This window comes from Camellia sinensis, chromosome 15, assembly GCF_055761805.1.
Source record: "Camellia sinensis isolate YWXY chromosome 15, ASM5576180v1, whole genome shotgun sequence".
Lineage (NCBI taxonomy): Eukaryota > Viridiplantae > Streptophyta > Magnoliopsida > Ericales > Theaceae > Camellia > Camellia sinensis.
This window is the reverse complement of record NC_138975.1, coordinates 62,528,453-62,552,557: the sequence shown is the minus strand read 5'-3', so window position 1 is coordinate 62,552,557 and position 24,105 is coordinate 62,528,453. Positions and strand designations below refer to the sequence as shown.

Genomic DNA, 24,105 nt, shown 5'->3' with positions numbered 1-24,105 from the left:
TTTTTGTTTTTTGTTTTTTGTTTTTGTTTTGTTTTTTTTTATTTTATTTTATTTTTTTTATGAAGATTGAGGTCAAACAATTTGCCACATCTCTTTTAAAACCTTGTTAACATTTAGGCACTTACCATTACAAAAAATTATTGGGTACGGCACCAAATTCTTATTCTCTATATTTCTTTATATTTTACGTTTTAGAGTTTCATTGTAGGCCAATAATAAAATCGTTTATCTTATAAATCTTATAATGAAAATCATTAGTGCAGAAAATCAATTTCATCGAATATTGATAAATGGATAAACAAATTACTTTTTATTTTATAGAATAAAAAAATTTAAGTTTAAATTCACAATTACTGTTCATTTAAAAAAATAAGGTACAATTTATTCATATATCTAATGATATTCGTTGAAATTAATTTTTTTTTTTTTTTATAACTCATCTAAATTGTTAGGGTTACGAGATAAACGGTTTAAATTATCAATGTAGGTTTAAAATAAAACTCAAAAAATAAAATATGAAACAATATAAAAGGTAAAAATAAGATTATACAAAATATCATTTAATCCGTTAAAATCACACTGATCCACACTAATTCACACTGTTATCTGCTAACCATTACTTACAAGTAGGGGTGCGCGTGGTGTAGTTCGGTCGGTTTGAGAGTAAAATTATAAACCGAATTGCGGATTAAGAGATTAACGGATTGACAAATTGTGATTTTTGTGGTTTTTCACATATTGAAGAATATTGTAACTAATTATTATACATTTGCATAATATATAACACTAATTTGTATAATATTTTTTAGATGTATAACACAAAATAATTTTACATAATATATTTCATATATGTAATAACCACTAATTTATGCCTATTGTCCCGTTTGGGATGATGGTTTTGATTAATTTAGTCACAAAAGACAAATAGGCTATTTTAGCCACAATAAACAAAACATCACATCTAATCCATAATCATTACACTATTCTCTCACAAAAAAATTAAAAAGTCCTTCCCAAACCAATCTTTTTAGCCTAGGCTAAAATAGTCGAAAAAGCCAAAAATTCAACCCACTTCCCAAACGACATCTATGTTTGGGAAGTGGGTTTTGTGGATTTTTTGGCTAAAATAATTACAAAAAACAAAATAGACATTTTAATCTAATAAGACAAAATATCACATCTAACCTATAATCATTATATTCTTTCTCTCATAAAAAACTCAAAAAAGTCAAAAAATCTTTCCCAAATCAAAAAAGATAAAAAGTCAAATAGTCAACCCACTTCCCAAACGAAATTTATAATAAATTTCATATCTTAAATCTCTCTTATATTCATTTTTATATTAACATTTCATTAAAAATTAAAAAATATATATGTATTAATTATAGCGAAGCAGAATAAATCAACTACCGGATTATAAATTTTAAAATGTAAACCCCAATTAACAATTAAAACCGTACAAATTAATACAATTTTAACAAATTAGGCGATATTGCACTGCTTACAAGTACAACTACTACGACGTTGCACGACCTGTCCGTTCTTTATTTGTACATATTATTCCCCACTTGGAAATCGAATTTTTACAAATCTTAAAAAAGTGACATGGCTTTGACCAGCGATCACTGGTTCTACCTCTTGACGGTGGTAGCCGGAATCTGACGAACAGCTGGTTGTTTTAGTCAAACCCCACACCCTAAAAAGAGCCGCCTTTCTTTGCCTTTTCTCATTATTCAATTCACCCACTCTGCCCTTATTGGGCTCTCTCTCTATCTCTCTAGAGAGAGAAACTAAAAGACACAGAAAATAGCGAGAGAGAAAGAGATGTATATGGTGCCTCCTCCGCCTCAGAGCTCCAATTCCGCCGCCGGAGCCACCGATGGCACGGCGGAGCTCCGTACTTACCAGACCTGGAAAGCCAGCAACGTAAGTTGCATGTGTGTCTTTGTTCATGTGTAAGGCTTATTTTAATTGGATTCGATGTAAAATTTAGGGTTTTCAAGATCTGAATGATGTGATGAACTCTTTTTGTGTTAAAGTAGTTGCTATGGCAATCAATGTTAATTTGAATTATGCTTGTTTGTTTCGAGTTTAAGATAATTAGATTAGGGTTTTGTTTGGGGAAAAATCAGATTTTTTTTTTGTTCTTTTTAAAGATTTCAGCTCTGTTGTGTTGTGAATTCCAGTTTGGTTTAATCAGTTGACAGTAGTGATGAAGACTGATATAGATGTAGTGTAGGCAATTGAGCTATCTAGAAATATCATTATTGATTACTGATAAAATAATGATCAATTTGCTTCACAACTTTTGCTTCTAGTTTAGACTGCAGTAGTGATCTTGCTGTAAAAAAAATTCTGTTGCGCCAGTAGGGAGGAAATTTAATGCACTTATCACGTATTTGGTACAAGTAGATAGTGTTTCCCGCCCACTATCAACATGGGATGTTAATGGGAGATTGAGTTTATTACCTTTGATGGGGAAAATCGGTTTTGGATTAAGCCTATATGATGATCAAGCTGTCCAAGCTAGCATTTTGAAGTTTTAAGTTTAAGTTTTTGTGTTTATTTTTTCTGACATTGCCCTGAACAAGCATATTTATGGCCACATATACATTGTTTTGTCAATCTGACAATTGGTTATTCCAATGTGCAGATATTTTTTCTTCAGGGAAGATTCATATTTGGACCTGATGTGCGAACGCTTTTCCTAACGATTTTCCTTATAGTGGGCCCAGTTACTGTTTTCTGTGTTTTTGTTGCCAGAAAACTGATGGACGATTTCTCTGATCATTTGGGAATATTAATAATGGTGGTGATTGTTGTTTTGACATTCTATGTGAGTCCTTTTCTCAATCCTATATATTGCTTCTATCTTTTAGACACTGTTTTGCTGAACTTATGTACTTAAAAAACATGTTATCCTGTCTGACACAACTTGTTTAAACTTCTGACAGATTTAAAGGTAGCTTACATTTGGAACACTTACGTAATGGGCATACACCATTTATTGTTTCTAATCTTGCCAAATTTTGTTTCTCATTGTTATTCCAAAAAATGAGATATAGCGATGTGTTTTGATGCAGATAAGATTATAGGTTTAGTATGCCAATATCCATTCTTTTAAGGCATTGATTTGTTTCTTCCATGAATCTAATTTACTAGACGATCATATCAATCTACCAGATTTGGATTGATAGGGATGTGGTTGGTTGCCAGGTCAAACAAATTGAGAGAAAAAAAAAAAAAAAAAAAAAAAAAAAAAAAAAAAAAAAAAAAAAAAAAAAACTCAAACTTGGGTTCAGCTATGCGGATCGTTTTCCTTTATTTGACTCTATCCTCAGTTGAGTTTAAGGCAATTATGTAATCATTGCTTCAAATTATGTTCTTCTTGGCTTTTATTTATTTTACTACCCTCAATTTGGATAAGACCAGTACTCACAGGTGCATTCATTGATCTATGATGCACATGACATACCATTGATGGAGACAAGTGGCAGCGTAATGCTAAAGTGAAGTCTATAAATGGCGTGGCAAAGATGCTTCTGAGGCTCAAGTTTTGATTTGGCATGTGTTGGATGATGCCGGGCCCACTTGGGACTAGAATAAATTAGCTTTGAATCTTTCCTCTATCAATATTTATGTTTTAGGGTCAATGGTATTTATGTAATTTACATAATTTATGGATTTGGTCTCAATAATGGGTCGTTGTGTTGACCTATGGGTCTTGGTATTGGTTTAATATGTTTATGAATTTTATTTGATATTAAATAGGCTTTAGAAGTTAAAGCTTTTTAGTATAGTAGTTTCCTTTTTTTATTTTAGTAGTTTTCTCTTTTGTTCTAATTGGTTAAGGAAGTCCCCTAGTTCTATGTAAAGCTATGTATTGCTTCTAACTCAATAAAGATCAGATTTTACATAATTTTTAGAGCCTTGAGTCTCTATAGGGTTTGTGTGATGCAGCCCAAACCCTAGGTGTGATGCCTAAGTGATTCTAGGAGTGATTTTTAGTTTTCTTCATCTTCTTATTTTCTCTTATGTTACTATTCACAAATTATTATTTCCAGCCCATATATAGTTTTTATTTTGCCACCAAATTCTTTTTGCCTTAAGCCCAAAGCTTGCATTACCAATCCCTAAACAAGCCTTAGTATTATTTCACTAAACCTAACCCTAAATTAGCTTAAACTTGCTTCAAACCTGTGTGTGTAGTATCAACCATCTCAAATGACTTAATTTTTATATTTTGTGCATTTTATGTTCAGACTCCGAGGTGTGCACTAGGTCATCCTTAATTTTAATCTTTAGTTAGTGTCGCTTTTAACTTCTTCCTAATTAATCATTTCTTATTTTACCTATTTTTTTAACAACCCTCATCCATTTTAGCATTCTCATTTCAGCCACAATTATGTTTCATTTGAACACTGTACGTCATAGTGGGTCTTATAACAAGTCTTATAAGATTTTTCCTTAACATATTAGAATTCTTTTGATGCACTCCTCCATTTTATTCATCCCACTCTAATTCTATGAGTCACATGCTGCCTAATTTTTTCATCTTTATGAATATGAAAATAATAGAAGATTTATTTATTTATTTATTTTTTATGGATAATTTAAGGATATTCAAACTTGAGTCTCTTTATCGAGGGATGTGGCTTGCGGTGTCCCTTGGAGGTGCACTAAAAAGAGACATAGTTGCCACAAGAATTGGCTTGAGAGTGAGCTATGTTTCCCTAGGAAGCTTTGTTCGAAATCTAGGATGAAAAAACCATGCGTCTTGCTTCAGTTTCTTGTACTGTTTCCCACATCCAAATCTCTTTTGTGTACTATGGGTGAAGATGTAATGATGAAATACAAATGGATAATGAATTCCCTCATATAAATGTTTTGAGACCTTAGCGTTAAGCATGCCATCTATGATGTAGATGCAGGATGTCTAGAACAGAAACTCACTAAAATCGAGAAAAGGTGCCTTCTCTATTTATGTGTGTTTATGAATAAACCAAAGCAAACACTAATATTTTCACTATATTCTTAATGTGTTTGCATGAAAAGAGTATTAGCAGTGAAACAATGTTGCAATTTGTAACTGTATAATATGTTTCTTGAAGAAATGCATTTACTACTTTTATGTTTTTGGCTAAAGAAGAGGTGGACTATTTTGTATGCTCGCTTATGGGTGTCAAAAGTTGGTGGGCTCAAGTGTGGTATCTTCATGCGTCAGTCACGCTAAAATTCAGTTGGCAAGTAGTCTCCTACAAATCATAGCGTGCCATATCTGTAACAATGTTTGTAAAACTTATTTTTTAGGGATCCACAGTTACTACGTTCAATCATCCTTTTTCTGTTTTTACTCTTCAATGCACTGGAAGTAAGTTGATCTATTGAATTTGCATGAGCTGTTTATGATTTCTTTAGCAACTATCAAGAACATGAAATGCCTAGTTTACTATCAAGAACATAACCAAACCAAACCAAACCAAACCAAACCAAACCAAGCCAAGCCTTAAGTCTTATCAAATGAGGTTGGCTACATGAATCCTTCTTCTTCACTTGACTCTATCCAAGGCCATCTCGTTAGTCAAATTAAGGAGACTCGTATTTTTATTTACTAAACTAGCTCACATCAATCTATATCTGTCCCGTCTCCTAACACTTCCATCAACTGTCAGGAATATGCAAGTATTAAATTCCCGTGCACAAAATTACCCACATACTAATTTAGTAATTCTATTCGGGTTACTCATTAATTATGTGGAAGATATTATATGAAGCCATATAATTGGCACTAATAGCTGGAGAAAAAAAAATTATCAAAAAATAACATTTAAAGCACAAACCAAAAAGATAACACTTGATCCTTAGAACATATGAACCCATTAAAGCAAAACTAATCAAATTTATTTATTAAAGCTAGTGTTGACTAGCTAACACATGCTAAAAAGATGAAGATTCACAATTTTTAATGTTGGCCAAAATACTTTTTGAACCCCTTTCTTCTACAGATAGTATGGTTCTTAACTAGCAATTTGTATAATATAATCACACTAGCCATATTTACACACCCTTCCCCTCCTGAGATCCCATGCCTTGACAAGGCTGCATTTTCTATCTGATTAAAAAAAAAAAAATACTAATAAAAAAAGGGGCAATTACACTCATCTCCCTTGTGATTTGGAAAAAATTCAGATCGCTCCACATTTTTTACATAATTACACTGACCTCCCTTAAGGTTTTAATTTAGGCCAAGTTTGGCAACTCAAAAAAAAGGTCAAAAAGTTAAAAAGCTATCACTATTCATCAAAAAAATATATATAAAAAAATTAATAAACATAATATTAAATACCAATCACGTCTACAGCAGCCTATGTACAGACCTTGTCGCATAGGAGTGAAAGGAAAAAATAAAAAATATTACATGTGTATATTGGATGGTAAAGTTGGGTCCGTGGGGGCCCATCACGAGTCTCTTTTTTCTAATCAGAACCGTTTAATGTGTAGAACTCGTCAAGTACTATATGCCTGTAAAAAATCACGTCTATTGGATATTACTAGCTACATGATCAAATCAGTTTTGTATAAAAAATGGATGGTGTTATAGTTAACATGTGACAAAAAAAACTAACACGATCAGATAGCTATCGATATCCAATGAACATGATCTTTTTTCAAGAATATAGTACTCGACGAGTTCTACACATTGAATGGTTCCGATTAGAAAAACGGGACCCGTGGTGGGCCTCCATGAGCCGAACAACACTGTCCAATCAAAGGCCGAAAAGTAGACAATCTTTTCCCATATCCTTTTCAGCCAAGGCACTGCCCAACCGTACCGATTCATTAATTATCTTCTCTAACACACTTATTTATACAATATTTTAATACACATTTTTTCATAAAAAGTAAAAAGTTAACCCAAACATCCATATTTTCTTTCTCAACTTTTTAGTTCAAAAAGACAAAAAGTGCACTTATTTAGGACACCCCAAACAACCCCTAGCAATTAGATCATTTTTCATCAATAATTTGTTAGTCGTATCGTATGAATGAAAAAATGATGTTATCTTCTCTTATTTACGAAAATGTATATTTATCTTTGTTTATTTCAATGTCACCATTTGCATTAGTTTCAGTCGATTTAGCCTTAAGGGAGTTCAATGTAATTATTTCAAAAGTGTGGGGCTAACTGTATTTTTGTCAAACCTCGGAGGAGGTGGGTGTAATTTACCCAAAAAAAACCATTAGTCCATGTTCATGCTTGATATTTGGCAAGATGGGTCGTTTAGGTTGATGTCATATTTTTCAGTTATTGTTATCCCTATCTATGTTACATGGACTTGTCACTTTTGGTGAAGTACCCGTGTTGACACGACATGACATGGGTAGGGGTATGGAATCTGACTGGGACATGGCAGTAAGAAAATGAATACGGCATACGGAAGTAGGAAAAAAGATGGCATACTTGCAATTAGGGCTACGAAAATGGAGATTAGAGCTTAGTAGCAAGAATCGTCAAATCTCATCTCGAATTTGAGGAAGAAGCGCGATTCTGCGCTTCCAAGGAAGAATCGGAGAAGAATTGGGCCTTTGATGAGATTTCCCTCTTCTTCTCGATCGCACCTCTGAGGGAGAAGAATCGTTGAATCTCGATCTCCCTTTTCATCTCCTCTCTCGATCTGTATTCTCTGTCTTCTCTCTCGTCGCTCAATCTTCTCTTCTCTCTCTCTCTCTCTCTCTCTGGCTTTGTCGATTTATCTTCTCACTTTTTAACAGATAACAAAATAAATTATACTATATAATATAAAATAAATTATATATAATATAAATTAGTTATATTATAAAATAATTATATACATAATTTATTATTTTATTTATTATATATATATATAATAAATCATCTATTTTTTTAAAAAAATAATAATAAAATCATATATAATATAAATTATTTTATGCCTAAAATAATTTTTATATTTCAATGGGATGCCAATTCAAATATCAGTGATCAGTGGGTGTGGTGTGGGTTGGTGTGGTGAAGAGAAATTATTGGGTGTGGTACTTGTGGTTTGGGGAGAAATTATAATAGAATTGCCATGTTATCAAAAAAATGCATAATATTTTTTTGACACATCCATGTTTAGCCGTATCCACCTACTTGTGTCTAATTTTGGGTACTTTCTAGACGTACCCGCGTATCCCTCATTTAGAGGTTTGCCGAGTCCGACTATACATATCCGCACCCGACACTCGTATCCGAGTCCATGTAATGTAGATCACTATACTGTGATTCATAGAGCGTAGTGGCTTTATTGCAGATTTTACTTCCAAAGCCTTATGTTTTGATTGCTGAACATAGAGGTTGCAGTTTTTTGTCTACGGATATCTTCAATGTTCAAAATCCTCTACCCCTATCCCTCGAATCAAACCATTCTTAAGAAAGCCTATTCATCATACAGGAAACACATTGAGGAGCATTTCTGCTATCATCTCTTCATGCATGTGCTTTTCTATTTGGGGATAGGCTAACAAACAGTGTGATCTGTATATGCTGCAACTTCTACCACATGCAGCAAATTAACTGTGCCATTTCAGGGAAAAAAAAAAAAAGAAGGTAAATATGGCTCATGTGTCATGACATTGATATCAGGTGCACATGTCTGGGGCATTAATCACATTTCGACGATAGTGTTTCCTCTGTTAGATTAGCAAACTTACTCTTAACAATGGAGTCTATAAGAAAGGACTGCTCTCCCATAGTTGATTGTTGCATGTATTTTGACAAGTTCTCTTGCTATTTTTCAAGTTAGTGATATTAAGGGTGGGATTTCACTAACGATAGAGCTACTCTCTATTCTGCAATCATCTTTTGACATGTAAAATTTACGAATAGGGATTGATTGTTATATATGCTGTTGTCCTCTACCAGAATAGTAAGATCAACACATAAAAATTTCTTACTCACAAATTATGTTTTGATGGATGCATTTGTTTTTCCAGGACTTGCTACTTCTTCTAGTGGCCTCTGGAAGAGATCCTGGTATAATTCCTCGAAATGCTCACCCTCCGGAGCCAGAAAGTTATGATGGGAATTCTGAAACTGGGCCTGGCCAAACACCTCAGTCACGTTTACTTCGCACGAAGGACATAATTGTCAATGGAGTAACAGTGAAGATCAAATATTGTGATACGTGCATGCTTTATCGACCTCCTCGTTGCTCGCACTGTTCAATATGCAATAACTGTGTGGAACGGTTTGACCATCATTGCCCTTGGGTCGGACAGTGTATTGGATTGGTAATGGTTATTATTTTCAGTAACACCTTCATGTTATCTAGATGCAAATAATGGAACTAGTTCTGTTTATGAAACCTGCTTTCCAAGATCTTTTGGACCACTTTTGAAGCTATCTTTTTTCGTTTTATTTTCTGTGTGTTTTGTGGTGGTTAGCTGATGGTTTATCTTCTGATTCTATTCATATTGGTCAAGATGAACAACATTTTTTTTTCACATAATGTAGTAACAAGGACGGAGATGTGAATGTCTGTGTCCAAGACTACAACCTCATAAAGGAAGTTGTATATTATTTTGTCTGTGCCAAAACACAGCTAATTGCTAACTTCTTGATACAAAAAGGGTTATGATAAACCCTGTTTCAGTCAAGTAGCTCATAATATATTTTGATCCTGCTATATTTCTGGGTGAGATAGGGGGGCCTTTTCAGTCTTTGTTATAGTTCCACCATTGGATGTTCAAGGTCACCATTAGGCCTCGTAATGTTAGGGCTGAGTGGTGAAAAATATTGCATTTTAGGGAAACAATGCATGTAGATTGAAATACCTAAAAGTGAAATTGACACTACAGAAATATATAGGAAAACAAAGGAAGACTTCAAGTGGCTAATTCTGGATTTGTTATGTTTTCCCTATAGACCACCTACAAATGGAATGGGCATTCAGCTTAATTTGGCTATTCTCTAGCTTTCGTTTTATGAGCAAAGTTCTTCGTAATATCTAAGAACTTTGCTGAAGACATATCTGAATGTTAGTACATTTGCTGAGAATTTGAATGTGTGTATACAATGGCTGATTTTGTCTAAAAATGTGGTAGAAGATCCATTATATTCTGTTTGATGAACTTCTAGTTTGATGATTTTTGTTTTCCTTGTTGCATACATTAACACATTGACAGCAATTATTGATAGAGTGATGATGTTTTTGAATTGAATTGTCTGTTCATTCTGGGTGCAGAGGAATTACCGGTTCTTCTTCTTGTTTGTCTCCACATCAACTCTTCTTTGCATATATGTGTTTGCATTTTGCTGGGTCTACATCAGGAAGATCATGGATAGTGAGAGAACATCATTGTGGAAAGCGATGACTAAGACTCCTGCTTCGATTGTGCTAATAATATACTCTTTTATAGCAGTCTGGTTTGTGGGTGGCCTGACCGTCTTTCATCTTTATCTCATAAGTACAAACCAGGTACACATTACCCTTTCTAAGTGATGTTGTCATCCTTTGTAGTTTAGCATTACTTTGGTCATCCAATTACTGTATCAATCCACATCTAGGTAGCAGAGCATTTCATTTTACTAATGTGTTGTGTTTGGATTTTGGATTTGTAGAGGGATTTGGGGAGGGAAAAGAAAGAGAATGAAAAGTTTTACAAAAAAAAAAAAAGTAGCTTATATTTTATTCACTTTTGCATCCCTTCACAATTCTCTCCATAAATTCGAGATCCAAATAAGTGAATTTTTAAATCCATGTAGTCAAAATTAATATTGATCTTGAAATGAGAATTTTGAAAAAGAAAATTTATGTGCTTTGGCAGTCTACTTATGAAAACTTTAGATATCGATATGATGGACGTCCCAATCCATACAACAAGGGGGTGATCAGCAATTTCAAAGAGATTTTCTGCACCAGTATTCCGCCATCCAAGAACAAATTCAGAGCAAAGGTACCAAAGGAGCCTGGAATTCCACCTCGTGTGGTTGGTGGTGGAGGCTTTGTTGGCCCAAACACAGGAAAATCCATGGCTGATATAGAAACGGGAAGGAAACCTATTTGGGACGACAACAATGCTGTCAATGAAGGTGAACTTGAAGGACAGTACAGCAATGATGATGGTGTTGACAAGGATGGTGGATCTGATACATCTCCTGCGCCAGATTTAAGTAGGAACCTTCCCACTGAGGGTGCAGAGGGGAGAGGTACCCTACATCCAAGGCGATCCAGTTGGGGAAGGAGAAGTGGGAGTTGGGACATATCACCTGAAGTTCTTGCCATGGCATCCCAAGTTGGGGATTCAAACCGAATCAGTGGTGTTAATACCAGCAACTTGACAGGGTATCGACAATAACAGATGATGAACTCAATGTAAACATACAAAAACAAAATGACAAAAGGTTTAAGAGATGGATTGGGCTTTTCAGCTGTCAGTCTTCGACATTATTTACTGTGTATTATCGTGTGTATATGATTATGGGAAGGCAAGGATGCCGTTGCTTGGTGATATTTCGACTGAGAATGAACGTTGTCCATAAAAAATTTTTTTTCTTCATCTGGCTTGCTTTCCTTCCATTTTGTTTATTCTGGGCTTGATCTGTCCCTGCCTCTCTGTGTGTGTGTGTGTGTGTGGATAGGGGTGGCAGTTCATAGATGGCAGAACAGGTGGTAAAACTAATAGGTTCTGAAGTGTGAATGGATGCCTCTTCTGTGTTTCACTTTTCTTGTCTCCCCATTGCAGAGCCTTGGCCTTGTTGCATCTGTGGGATTTTTATTTTTTATTTACTTTAGATATTTTAGCTTTATTTTATTGTAGATTTAGTGTTTTCGTCCAAACATGATGGGTGTTTTAGAACATTTTATTGTTTTTGTTTTTAAAAACACAAGAAACAAAAATTGATCCTAAGGTTTATGATTCTCTCTCTCCCAGTTAGTTTTATCTACAAAAGAAGACAGCGCCCTCTGTTCTTGTTTTTGTTTTGATAGGGACCTGGATGGACCCACAAATATCTTGAGGAATATCTTGAGCACTAGACCATATATACCACATGCTTCAAATACACATTTGGATCCACTAACAAGGACGTCATTATTTGATTAGAAAAATGTTAATAGCTCGAATTTGTGTGGCTTGAATGAATGTATTAAAATAATAAATGTATGAAAACAAAGTTGTTTTACTCCTAAAATGACGTTGTTTTGAGACATTCGGGTCATGAAAAATTAGACTACCAAGCATTGTTGATTTGATTAACCTCTTTTGAAAAATAGTCATATGATTATAAAGATCAATCCAACTGTTTGACGATTTACACATTCTAAGAAAGATGCTAAAGGAGATTGAACATTATATCTTAAAATTGAATGATTTTGAAATCTTTTTACAGATAAATAAACAAGAATGATTTTGAAATGTTTTTAAGGATAAATAGACAAGAGTGTTTGAAAAATGGATAAAAATCTTTGTTACAAGTCACTCTTTTAAAATCTTTTTGTAGATAAATAAACAAGTTGATCTTTCTAAGTTAATTGTGAATTTATTTATTTTAACGAGGAATTCTTTACAAGGGCCACTTTTGGACCTATTGTAAAATAAATCCCAAATATATGCATTTATCTGCCAATCAAATTTGAGAAAAAAAAAATAATTAGAGAAATTCAATAATACACCATTCATTTTGAGTGTGCACCACATGTTCCAATTATGACATTTATAATATTTGGTTATAACATATTGTGGATTTGGTTTTGTATTTACTTATATGACTTATTGTAATATTGATAATGACTTATTGTGATTATTGTGGTGGATAAAAATTGTACCACCTAGCTACAGCGATGCTCTGGCAGCTGATAAACTCTTTTAAACTTACAAACACTCACAAAAGGTGAAGGGCCTAGCTGGGGAGCAGTCTGGGAATACTTCGATGCCTAAGTTAGTAAACAAGTAGACAAAGAAGCAGAATGAATGAATATGAGTGCTGGTAGAATTGATTGTATACCTTAACCATTGAAGTTACTTGTATTTATACTCTACTCCTACTAACCATTGTGGGCTGTTAGCCCTCCTCCCACTCCTCACGTCTTCCCCATTTATTTAGGCATCATGTTCTATTAGGCGTAATTTTCAAGGAATTAGTTGGACCAAGAATTTAGGAACACGTCTTAATTGAGTCTACTTCTCAAGGTCGCGCTTCTTGTTCCTTTGGTCCTGGCCCTACGTGTCTAGACTTGAACCCTCATTTTTGGTCCTAGACTTTCAGTCCTGAACCTTTCGTACTAGATCCTGGTTCCCTAGACCTAAATCTCTAGATCCTAGACAACAAGTCTCTTGAACTTGTTGAGACGTTATTCTGGACCTAAGCTTCTAGTCTTGCTTTGTTGTAGCTTATAATTGCCTCCTACAATTTTTATTTTGGTTATGACTCATTATTTTTAATTATAATTGAAAAAGATTTGATTGTGATATTTGTAATAATGAACACGACAAATGCCATAATTCACATATGACATAACCCTAACAAGTATATCAAGTAAATCTGAGTGCACAATTAAAAAAGATTCCTTAGAAAGTGTAATGTTATAGTTTAAAGAGGAAAAACTACTTTTATGAGTTGGTGATAAGTATTTTAAAATGAGGAGTGTTACACAAATATATATATATATATATATATATATATATAAAATTAATACAAAATGATATGGCAAACCTTTTATCAATTTAAAGCAAAAGACCCAGTAGGATGACTAATATTTTTTATTATATAACTGTCATATAGAGCTGTGTAAAATACTGCTCAATTCATTAAAACCATATCGATTCACACCAATCCGAACCGTTCAATTTACTAACCACGGATTAAACTTTAAATTTTATAATCTGCTTTTGAAACTGCTATGCTTTGCATGGTTAATATATAAATATATAATATCTAATGAAATATCAAACAAAAAAAGAGTGTGAGAGAGATTAAAGATGTGAAATTTATTAGTAAGTATATATATATATATATATGAAAAATATTATGTAAAATTAGTTTGTGTTATATATATGAAAAGTATTATGCAAATCAGTATTGTATATTATGCAAATATTTGATAATTGATTAAAATATTTTTCAATCCGTCAATCCATCCAAAACCGTCTAAATCACAACTTATCAATCTGTTAATTCACCATTCGATTTATAATTTTATTCTCAAACCGTTTAAACCGCACTGCGCACAGACTTACTACCACATCAATATTGCACAAAAATTCTAAAATATAAAAAACCAATTTTTTAGAAAATACACCCAACGCATTTTGCTCATAAGGTGAACCAATGGCGGATACATTTCTGTTTATAAAATTAGTTAAAAATACTTATCCGCAAGTGGATAAATATAAATTTTACTTTTAAAATAATAAAATCAGATTCAAAAAATACAGTACCAGATTTTCCACATTATACATAAGATTTTCATATTAACACATCATCATCACACACATCCTCTCTCACGTCTCACTCCTCACTTTTTTGTAGTTTTCATTTCTTTGAATTCTTCAATCTCTCGCTTTTTTTTTGCATGACGAAAAATGATGATGATTTTCAAGTGTTGGGAATGGCTGAGAATATTTGGGGATCGGTCTTCTCTTCCTCCAACTCCAACAACTCCACATTCATCGTCGTCATCATCATCATCATTAGTACCAGCAGAGCTCTGTGACGATGTCCTCATCAATATCCTCCTCCGAGTCCCACCAGACGTCCTTTCCCGATTCAAATGTGTCAGCACCCAATCATATCGCCTGATCAACGATCCAGATTTCGATAAAAAATACAGATCCCAATTACCTGACCACCCAAATCAATTGATTGGCCTCTACTATCACCACCACCAATGCAACCATGTCAACTTTGCCAATGCCAATCCCAACAAGGGAGTCTTTCAATGCATTGACAAGTCCCTCAGTTTCTTTCCAAACCCGGTTCGAATGCTCGCCTCTCGACATGGCCTCATCCTCTGCATCAGCACGAAACCCAACCCGGTTCGCTACTACATCTGCAATCCAATTACCCGGAAATTTGCCATCCTTCCTGAAACCAAAGGCCCCTCAGATTCCTACTCAACCGGGTTCTTCGTGGACCGCAAGTACGGTCACTACAAAGTCATAAAAATCCCTGGTTTAGCAGCCAGAAACACCTTTGCATTCGTCGAAACTTTTTCTTCCGAGTCAGGTAAATGGAGGTTGTTGAAGCTGGAATTGTCATCCCCTTACTGCCTGTTTTCGCACATGTGGCCCGCGGTTCAGTGGAATGGGTCGCTCCATTGGGTTGACGGGCTTGGCTCGATCCTCACCTATGATGTGACAGAAGAGAAATTCAAGTTTTTGGAGATACCATGTGTGGATGTCAGGAACCAACGTCCGTTCAAGCGTGTTGTCATCAAATATGGGGTACTGGGCGTGTCCGAAGGATTGCTTTCTTACGCGTTTTCTGATGCGTATTTGCTTCACGTGTGGGTGAGAGTGCGCGACCATTGGGTGGTGATGTGGAGGGTTTCTTTGGTGTCAATGGTGAGCAAAAACTTGGAGGTGTTGACAAGATTGATGGGGAATTTGAGGTTTGAAAACGGGATGGGACAAATGGGACGCTTGTTGCAGTTGAAGCCGGTGTGTTTCAATGAATTTGATAGGACAGTGGTGTTTTTGAGGGTGCCTGGATGGATTGTTTCATACCACTTTGAGAATGGGAAGATTGAAGCCATTCAAGATCACTCAGAGGAACACAAGTTTGAGGTTGCATTCCCCTATGTTGTTCCCCAGTTGCCTTTTACTGTGGAGTTCAACAGATAAGATAGAAATGCATTCACAACTGATTTTGAGAATTTTTTGCCTTTCACAGATAGATTAGAACTCTGTTTCAAATAAAAGACTTTTTTTTTAGATGTAGTTCAACTTTTTTTTTTTTAGATTAGAACTCTGCTTTGCAAGGTTTTTTTTTTTTGATTATGTCAAAACAGACATTTACTTGTGGGGTCTACACAGTGTAGAGTCCACAGCTATGTAAGTGTGAACCTATTTTGTGTTTCGTTTCTATGTTAGTAATGTTGCCCTTCTTAAAATGAGTATCTACTAGTATGATCAACAAGATTATTGCTATTTTGTTTGTGTGATGTGAGAAGTTCATTGCTTCATATAGGTAGGGTTCTTGAAGCAAACTCGGTTTTTCATAGCAATTGCAGTGAAACAGTTATGTTTGGATCCAACTTTTTCATAGCCAATTGCATGGAAACATCAAGTCTAAGTTTGGATCTTAAATTTGAAGAGAGATTAGCTGAGATAAAAGAAAAAGACAGAAAAAAAAAAAAAAAAATTAATGAAATAGGAGGTAAATTTCCCCCCTCTTTCCTTCTCTTAAACAAATCCCTCAAATCATTAATACAAACATGACCTAAAACACAAACCGCTTCCATTCTCCATAATAAAAGACTTCTATGAGAACTGAGGACTAAAAATAAATTGATTACAAGAGAAGGCATTTAGTAAGTAGCAGTACCACAAATACAAAACATTTTCAACTGAAAATTAACTGACCACATGAACCTAGTGGAAGATAAGAGACAATATTGATTAGTAGTTGGGGTCTTCAGTGCATGGAGGAATTCATGGACTGAAAGCGTTTGATCATAATAAGAGACATATCCATATAGCGTTGAGCACAGTTGGAAAGACAAGACGATTCACTGGAGCTGAACTTGCTTCCAGGAGTACTAGTGATGCATTTGTCCCAGCATTCGCTTGTAAGCTTTGCCACCATTTCATTAGCAATTGCCTTATGCTTTTCTTGCTGCATGAAATCAGAAATTAGAACCATAAAATGGGCAGAAACAGCTCTCAGCTAGCCAAAACACACAATTAACAAACTGTCCAATAATTCCATAGCAACAAAGTTCATTTGGTCTGTTGTTTTAATTTTTACTAGGTTATTTGTGTCTGATTTTTGTAGACTCGGGATTTGAAAATTAAAAAGCCATAGATGGTGCAAATGAAGTAGAGGACCAACATTATCATCACTAGATGTGAGGTTGTTAAGTTCTCAAAAAGGCATTCATTCCAAAATTACCTTCCTATCCTTGAAGCTTATCTATCTCCGCATCCTAACTGCAACTATGATCATTCAACAGAAGTATTCATTTAGTGTACCAAAGAGCATAAAGAGTCTCATAGTCATTTCATATATTCCCCATCCAATTTTACTTCAACAGACGAAAATAGCCGATGTTTCATTATGCCAAAAGACCAAGTTTAGGATTTTGTAGGTTTAGGAGTAGACCTCAAATTTTATATAATATAACTGACAAATGAGCATTAAAACAGAGTGCGCTTTCATATAAACAAAAGAAACAGTTCAGCAAAAACAGCATACAGCAGTAGACATTCATATGTCTCAGCTAAAAAAGTGAAGGCATGAAGACAATTAAGAACTATACAAGGGTAAACATTTTTTGAAAAGTGATAGTATGTTGTTCTTGTATATTATTTTCCCTATATATGACTACTTCAACAGCTATCTTAAACTCCCATTATGAATCCTCTATCTGTTTTTTTCAACTTCTCACTTTTTCACATATTTTAATGACCAAAACTTGGAAAAAACGACAAAAAATTGCAATCTTAAACAACTTACTGCTAGATGTACGCAAAAATAGTCAACATAAGCTCAAATTTGTATTTCAAAAAAAAAAAAAAAAACACCATAAATAAAGAATTGAAACATTTCAAACTTTAACAAAGAATCAGTACAAATTACAAACCATGAAGAATGCTTTGTGACCCAAAATTTCTTGGTGAGATCCTAAAAAACCATGTCCTCCAATCAAAGAGTCATATGGTGAAATATAAACAAGCTAGAACTTTCTTTTCTTTACTTTTTTTTTTTCACCATATACATGTTAGGAACATTCCGAACTAAAATAACAGTCATTAACATATATTTATTTGAAAAAGAAAAAACATAGCTTAAGACCCAATTTGTAAAGACCTAAGGCAACAACTCGAGAAAACAATATCCAACAAAGATAAAAGATTAATGATGCACCTATTAAAAGAAAATAGCTAAAGCAAATAAGCTCATGCCGTGCACAACTATTAACTTAATTTGTCAGTGTTTAAGAAACAGAGATTTTACAAACGACCAAAAGGTCATACCATGCTATTTAACTACCAAGTGCCAATTACCATTTCCCCTCCCTCAAATTTGCTGAATGGCTACTAATTTGTCCCCAATAACAGAGTTTGCAGAACAAGCAGAAGTAAATGCAAAACACTCAAATCACAAGCTAAAAACTAAACCTCATTGCAATAATTTTTTTAAATAAATTTTTGGACCATTTATTTCAACAAATTCCAGCATTACTGGAACTGTGGAGTTTTAATGTATAGTTAGTTATAGCAGTGGATCGCATCAACCTTTGTTTTTTTCAGAAAATTCATTTCAACCAAATCAAACATTATCAGAACTACAGAGTTTTAAAGTATGTTATAGCTGTAGATTGTCAGACACCAAGGATCATAAATTCAGAGAAAAGACATGTCAATGAAAAATATGTAAATTTGATGATTCTATACTATGAAGCACGGGTACGGATATGAACACTGGTACTGGGTGTTTCGAAAAGTGAGCAAGGGCCGCCGCATCGACACCTGGGTGCAATGAAAAATGGACAAAGGTTCTTGCATTTTTTTGGATGAGCGCGGGTAAAGAAACTAGTCCAAGACTATAGGTTTAGGGTAGCCACTTAGAATATAGGAACTTTAACTGGTAAGATAATAGAGTTGGTAGATATTATGATTAGGAGGAGAGTTAGTATAGCTTGCGTACAAGAAACTTAGTGGACGGGTGAGAAAGCTAGGAAAATTGAGGATACCGGTTTTAAACTGTATTATAGTGGTAAGGATAGACGCAGGAATGGGATAGGAATCTTAATTGCCAAGAGTCTTGTGGAGAATGTAGTGGCGGTCATTAGGAAAGGGGATAGGATTATGCTAGTTAAACTAGTTATTGGAGGGAATATAGTGAACGTTATTAGTGCATACGCCCCTCAAGTAGGATTAGATGATCAGACTAAGAGGGATTTTTGAGAGCAAATGGATGAGATCTTACAAGAGATACCCATAAGAGAGAACCTAATTATAGGTGGAGATTTTAATGGCCATGTAGGCATAGATAAACTAGGCTATGAAAGAGTGCATGGTGGATACAGTTTTGGTGACAGAAATGAGGCTGGAGAGAGTATTTTAGATTTTGCGTTAGCTTCTAACCTGGTGGTGGCCAATATTATGTATAAGAAGAGGGAGGAACATTTGATAACCTTTAAGAGTGGGTCAGTTAAGAGCCAAATAGATTACTTCTTAGTGAGAAAAATTGACTGCCTAAAATGCAATGATTGTAAGGTGATTCCTGGAAAGAACCTGACCTCTCAACATAGGATTTTGGTATTAGATTTATATTTTAAAGGGCAATACCAAGCTAGGAAGGATGGTGGGCGTCGTAAGACGAGATGGTGGGACCTAAAAGGGGATAAATTATAAATATTTAAGAATATAATGGATAAGGAAGATACTTGGGACTTAGAAGATGATGCTAACACTATGTGGAACTCGATGGTTAATTGTATGAGAAGAATCACAAGGGAAGTGCTTGGAGAGTCGAAAGGAACGGGACCCAGCTCTAAGGAAACTTGGTGGTGGAGGGAAGAGATTCAAGCGGTAGTTAAAGCAAAAAAAGAGTGCTTTAAAAAGTGGCAAAATGATAGAACTAAGGAAAACCTTAAGAGAGTTTGGCTAATAAGAAGGTCAAGAAAGTAGTGAGAGAGGCTAAGTTGAAAGCTTCTGATGACCTATACACTAGAATAGATAATAAAGAGGGAGAGAAGAAGGTATACAAACTTGCTAAGATACGGGCGAGGAAAAGAAGATATTTTAATCAAGTTAAGTGCATCAAGAGTGAGGATTATAAGGTATTGGTGAGAGATGAAGAGATTAAGGAAAGATAGAAGAACTATTTTGATAAACTATTAAATGAGGAACATAGAGGTCCGACAATAGGGGAAGAAATAGTCAGTAATACGATAAACCAAGACTATAGGTTCTATCGCAGGATTAGAAACTTTGAAATAGAGATTGTACTTCAGAAGATGAAATCAAATAAGGCTTTAGGACCAGATGATATACCTATTGAAGCTTGAAAGTGCTTGCGTAAAATGGGAGTTGCTTGGTTGACTAGATTATTTAGCAAAATTTTGTTGACTAGGAACATGCCAGATGATTGGAGGAAGAGTATTTTAGTGCCAATCTATAAGAATAAAGGAGATGTCTAGAATTGCAACAACTATAGAAGAATCAAACTAATGTGTTATATAATGAAAGTGTGGGAGAGGGTGATAGAACGCCAATTGTGAGATATAACAGAGGTGTCAGAGAATCAATTTGGGTTTATGCCTGACAAGTCAACAATGGAAGCGATCTATCTTTTGAGGAGTGTAATAGAAAAGTATAGAGAAAAGAAAAGAGACATTCATATGGTGTTTATCGACCTTGAGAAAGCATATGATGGAGTGCCCCGGAATATAATATGGTGGGTGTTAGCGAAGAAAAGGATGATAAAATATTACATTGATGTGATTAAGGACATGTATGAAGGGGTGGTAGCCACTATTAAATCGCCTGCTAGAGAGACAAATGAATTTTCTATCACTGTAAGGTGTTGTGATAATCGACCATAAATAATAAAAATGTTCACTCTTAGGCAGTTCTTGGTTCTCAATCTTCACTTCTCCTCTGCTTTCATTGTTACTGTTACTAAATTTACACTTTATGTACTCTGTTTTAGTTCTACTTACCTGGAATCCTTTAGATTCAAGAGTTTTTCTCCAAATCTCCAACTTTGTATTAACTCTTTCTCTAGTCTCATCCACTAGCACTATATTGTCTGCAAAAAGCATACACCATGGCACATCATCTTGGATATTTCTCGTCAACTCATCCATAACTAAAACAAAAAGATAAGGATTAAGGTAGATCCTTGGTGTAGGAGATTGATGCGGATGCGGCCCATAGGATTAAGGCAGGATGGTGTGTAAGTGGAGAAGTGCGTCTGGGGTGCTGTGCGATAAACAAATACCCTCTAAACTTAAAGGTAAGTTCTATAGAACGGCTATTAGACCAACGATATTGTATGGGATGGATTGTTGGGTAACTAAGAAACAACATATAGATAAGATGAGTGTGGCTGAGATGAAAATGCTAAGGTGGATGTGTGGCAAGACTAGACAAGACAGGACAGAATTAAGAATGAGTGTATTCGGGAATGGGTAGGAGTAGCATCGATAGAAGATAAGTTGAGAGAGAATCGATTGAGATGGCTTGGTCATATTCAACGAAGACCAACAGAGGCAGTAGTGAAGATATGCGATGTTGTAACGGTAGATGAAAGTGTTAGGGGATGAGGTAGATTAACGTTGGTTAGCGTTATAAATGGATACATGGATTTACTTAATTTGACTAACGAATGGCCTTTGATAGGGGCCACGTGGAGAAGAAAGATTCATGTAGCCGACCTCATTTGATGGGACTTAAGGCTTGGTTTGGTTTGGTTTGGTTTGGTTTAGTTTGGTTTGGTAATGTAATTTGTTAAGGTCCAATCTACAATTAGCATTTAATGTCAAAAGTAAAAGTATAAATCAAAATTGAATGTCAATATATTAAATAACTTACAAATCATAATTTAATTTTCAAATCATGCTAAGTATAAAACAAAAAATAAAAAAGAAATCTAGTGAAACGAGTTTTATATTTGTAGTAGAAAAAAATATTGTTTCAACTGAGGTACGGTATGGTACGGTACGACTTGGGTTGGGTATATACTAGGTACGTCTGGGTACGCCAAAAATTAAGAAGAAAAATTTTAGATACGTGTTTTATGTACCCGGTACGTATGCAGAAGTATCATACGAGGTATCATATACCGGTAAATACCCGATATGAGTACGGCATGTTTTTCGAAGTACCCATTCTTCATAGATTCCATATATACACAAGAATATCTAACCACAAAACCTATATATATAGGGTTCGACTTCTCTCATGTTAACTTGGTAAGCTTACTTTGGAACCGATTTTTCCTGGGCCTACATAAAAATTTGTATTAAAAAAATGGATATATTTTTAAAATTATATTTGTCGTCCATTTGAAAAAAAAAATAAATATGATTAACTATTGATGTCTAATCATCTTATTTTTTGCCTGACTGTTATATTCAACATGTCTTAAAAAGTGAACCATTCAGATTACCGAAATCATTCCCAAAATTAGCTTACCAAACCCAAACAATCTCTCAAGTTGAGGTGACAACGTGAGAGAAGTGAAACCCACATATATCTATTTTATTATACAATCCAAAGGGTTAAGTTGGTGGTGACATTTTTCCGTCACAAAAATTTTATTCCTAGATTACCCTTCTGTAATTTGCAATTCAAGCATGGGCCCTTCTATAACTGCCAATTCAATCAATAACCGCCAATCTCAAGTTACAAGGAAATTTCAAGCACACTCATGTGAGTGTGCACATAGTGTATAAATATATACAGTTAGGTATATTCAAATACGCATAATTTTGATGATTTTCGGATCCATTGTTATACATGTGAAGTAAAGCACATAAAAGTTAATGCATATACTATTGATATCATCAATGGAAGATTGAAACATACATCGATTAAATGCTGAAGTTGGGCAGAATTTACAGAAGAAGAATCCATTGAAGGTAACAAAAGGTGAAGATCACTACTCTTTTCACTCTACGGATGATGATGAATGCCTGTAAACTTTCAACTCTGCAAAAACCCTAACGAAGATGGAGGAAGAAGAAGAAGGAGTGGGCTGAGGTCAACATACTATTATTATAGGCCTCGGCCCATTCGATACTGTAACCTAGTTAAAAATTGATTTTTTTAATTATTTTTAAAAAATATGTAAAAAAATAATATAACCTTAAAAAATTAAAAATTTCACTTTTAATCGTATTTTTTAAAATTTTTTTAATTATTTAAAAAAAATGTAAAAAAATAAAAAATTAAAAAAATTCACTTTTAACCGTATTGTCAAAAGTATTGTCAAAATGGACGTGGATCGTCAGGCCGAATTTGATGGTTGGATCAAATCCAGGCCTCCTTAGATGGGGGTGTGCAATGAGTTCTTCATGGGCTGGTGTGGTATATAAAGTTGGACCTCGTTTGGATAGTTGATAGCTTAAAAGCCAATAGGTCAAATCAAATTCAACTCATTCAAATTTTTTTCATTGATTCTATTTTTTTTAAAATATTTTTTTATAAAAAATAAAAAATTATTCTTGGAATCACCTTATTTGATTTTGATTGATTTTTTTAAAATGAAATTTTGGGTTTTTCGTATTTTTTAGTGATTTTTTTAAATATTATATATATATATATATACATATTTTTTACTTTCTAAATGCACAAAACTTAGATAACACCTAAAAGCTAAAATACTTGTAAATAAATATTTTTAAAATTTCAATAAATATATAAGAATACAAAAATATACTGAGTTCTTGTACTTTTTCATATTTTTTTTTGAATTTGATGAATTTTTTTTTAAAAAAAAATTCATAAATAATATACTTGTTAAGTGTATTTAGGCTAGGTGAATTTAAAAAATAAAAATAAAAATTCTTGAAATATTAAAATCTTTGAATAAAAAATACATAAAATAAAAAATTCAATTTTTTAAAAAGTGAGCTCAATTTTCTAAAACCAAACAAAGTGATTTATTTTTTTACTTCATATTTTATCTAAAAAATCACTAAAAAAAAATTGACTTCCCAAATGACCAATGGGTTTTGCACTTGTTCAGAATGCCTATTAACTTTACTATTATAAAGCGTATAAAAGATAATAAATATAGAGAGCTATTTTAAATATTTTTTCCCCTAGTTTATGCATTTCTCTCCATTTTATCTTTTTATTTATTTTTTTAATTAACATATTAGATAATATTTAGCTAACCAATAAAACCATATTTAATCAAATTTTCCC

At 34.0% G+C, this 24,105-nt stretch overlaps 2 protein-coding genes and 1 non-coding gene across 4 annotated transcripts; 2 read left to right on the top strand and 1 right to left on the bottom strand.

Annotated features, from left to right (window-relative positions):
- The first annotated feature begins 1,515 nt into the window (after positions 1-1,515).
- LOC114296721 (putative protein S-acyltransferase 7) lies at positions 1,516-11,559 on the top strand. Of its 2 annotated transcripts, none has more exons than XM_028241042.2 (5): positions 1,516-1,926; positions 2,654-2,836; positions 8,995-9,291; positions 10,245-10,478; positions 10,828-11,559. In XM_028241042.2, exons 1-5 carry the CDS (start codon positions 1,825-1,827, stop codon positions 11,356-11,358), a joined length of 1,347 nt encoding a protein of 448 aa, XP_028096843.1. In that variant the 5' UTR covers positions 1,516-1,824; the 3' UTR covers positions 11,359-11,559. The 2 variants fall into 2 exon arrangements, with proteins under 2 accessions (XP_028096843.1, XP_028096844.1); XM_028241043.2 differs by having other exon boundaries at positions 1,536-1,955.
- A 3,024-nt stretch (positions 11,560-14,583) lies between these two features.
- On the top strand, positions 14,584-15,843 carry LOC114296706 (F-box protein At5g49610). The gene has a single exon (XM_028241031.2). It carries the CDS (start codon positions 14,584-14,586, stop codon positions 15,841-15,843), a length of 1,260 nt encoding a protein of 419 aa, XP_028096832.2.
- Positions 15,844-16,699: 856 nt separating this feature from the next.
- LOC114296722 (uncharacterized) lies at positions 16,700-22,974 on the bottom strand. The gene is made up of 3 exons (XR_014356163.1): positions 22,762-22,974; positions 20,892-20,980; positions 16,700-16,837 (listed from the first exon to the last, which is right to left on the bottom strand). It is a non-coding gene; the product is annotated as an uncharacterized LOC114296722 (transcript).
- Positions 22,975-24,105: the final 1,131 nt, after the last annotated feature.

Bases quoted from the DNA above. Each gene is read 5' to 3' on its own strand.
- LOC114296721 (XM_028241042.2), top strand. From the start codon at position 1,825: ATGTATATGGTGCCTCCTCCGCCTCAGAGCTCCAATTCCGCCGCCGGA. The intron at 1,927-2,653 runs GTAAGTTGCATG...TCCAATGTGCAG, and splicing joins AGACCTGGAAAGCCAGCAAC to ATATTTTTTCTTCAGGGAAG. The intron at 10,479-10,827 runs GTACACATTACC...GTGCTTTGGCAG, and splicing joins ATCTCATAAGTACAAACCAG to TCTACTTATGAAAACTTTAG.
- LOC114296706 (XM_028241031.2), top strand. From the start codon at position 14,584: ATGATGATGATTTTCAAGTGTTGGGAATGGCTGAGAATATTTGGGGAT.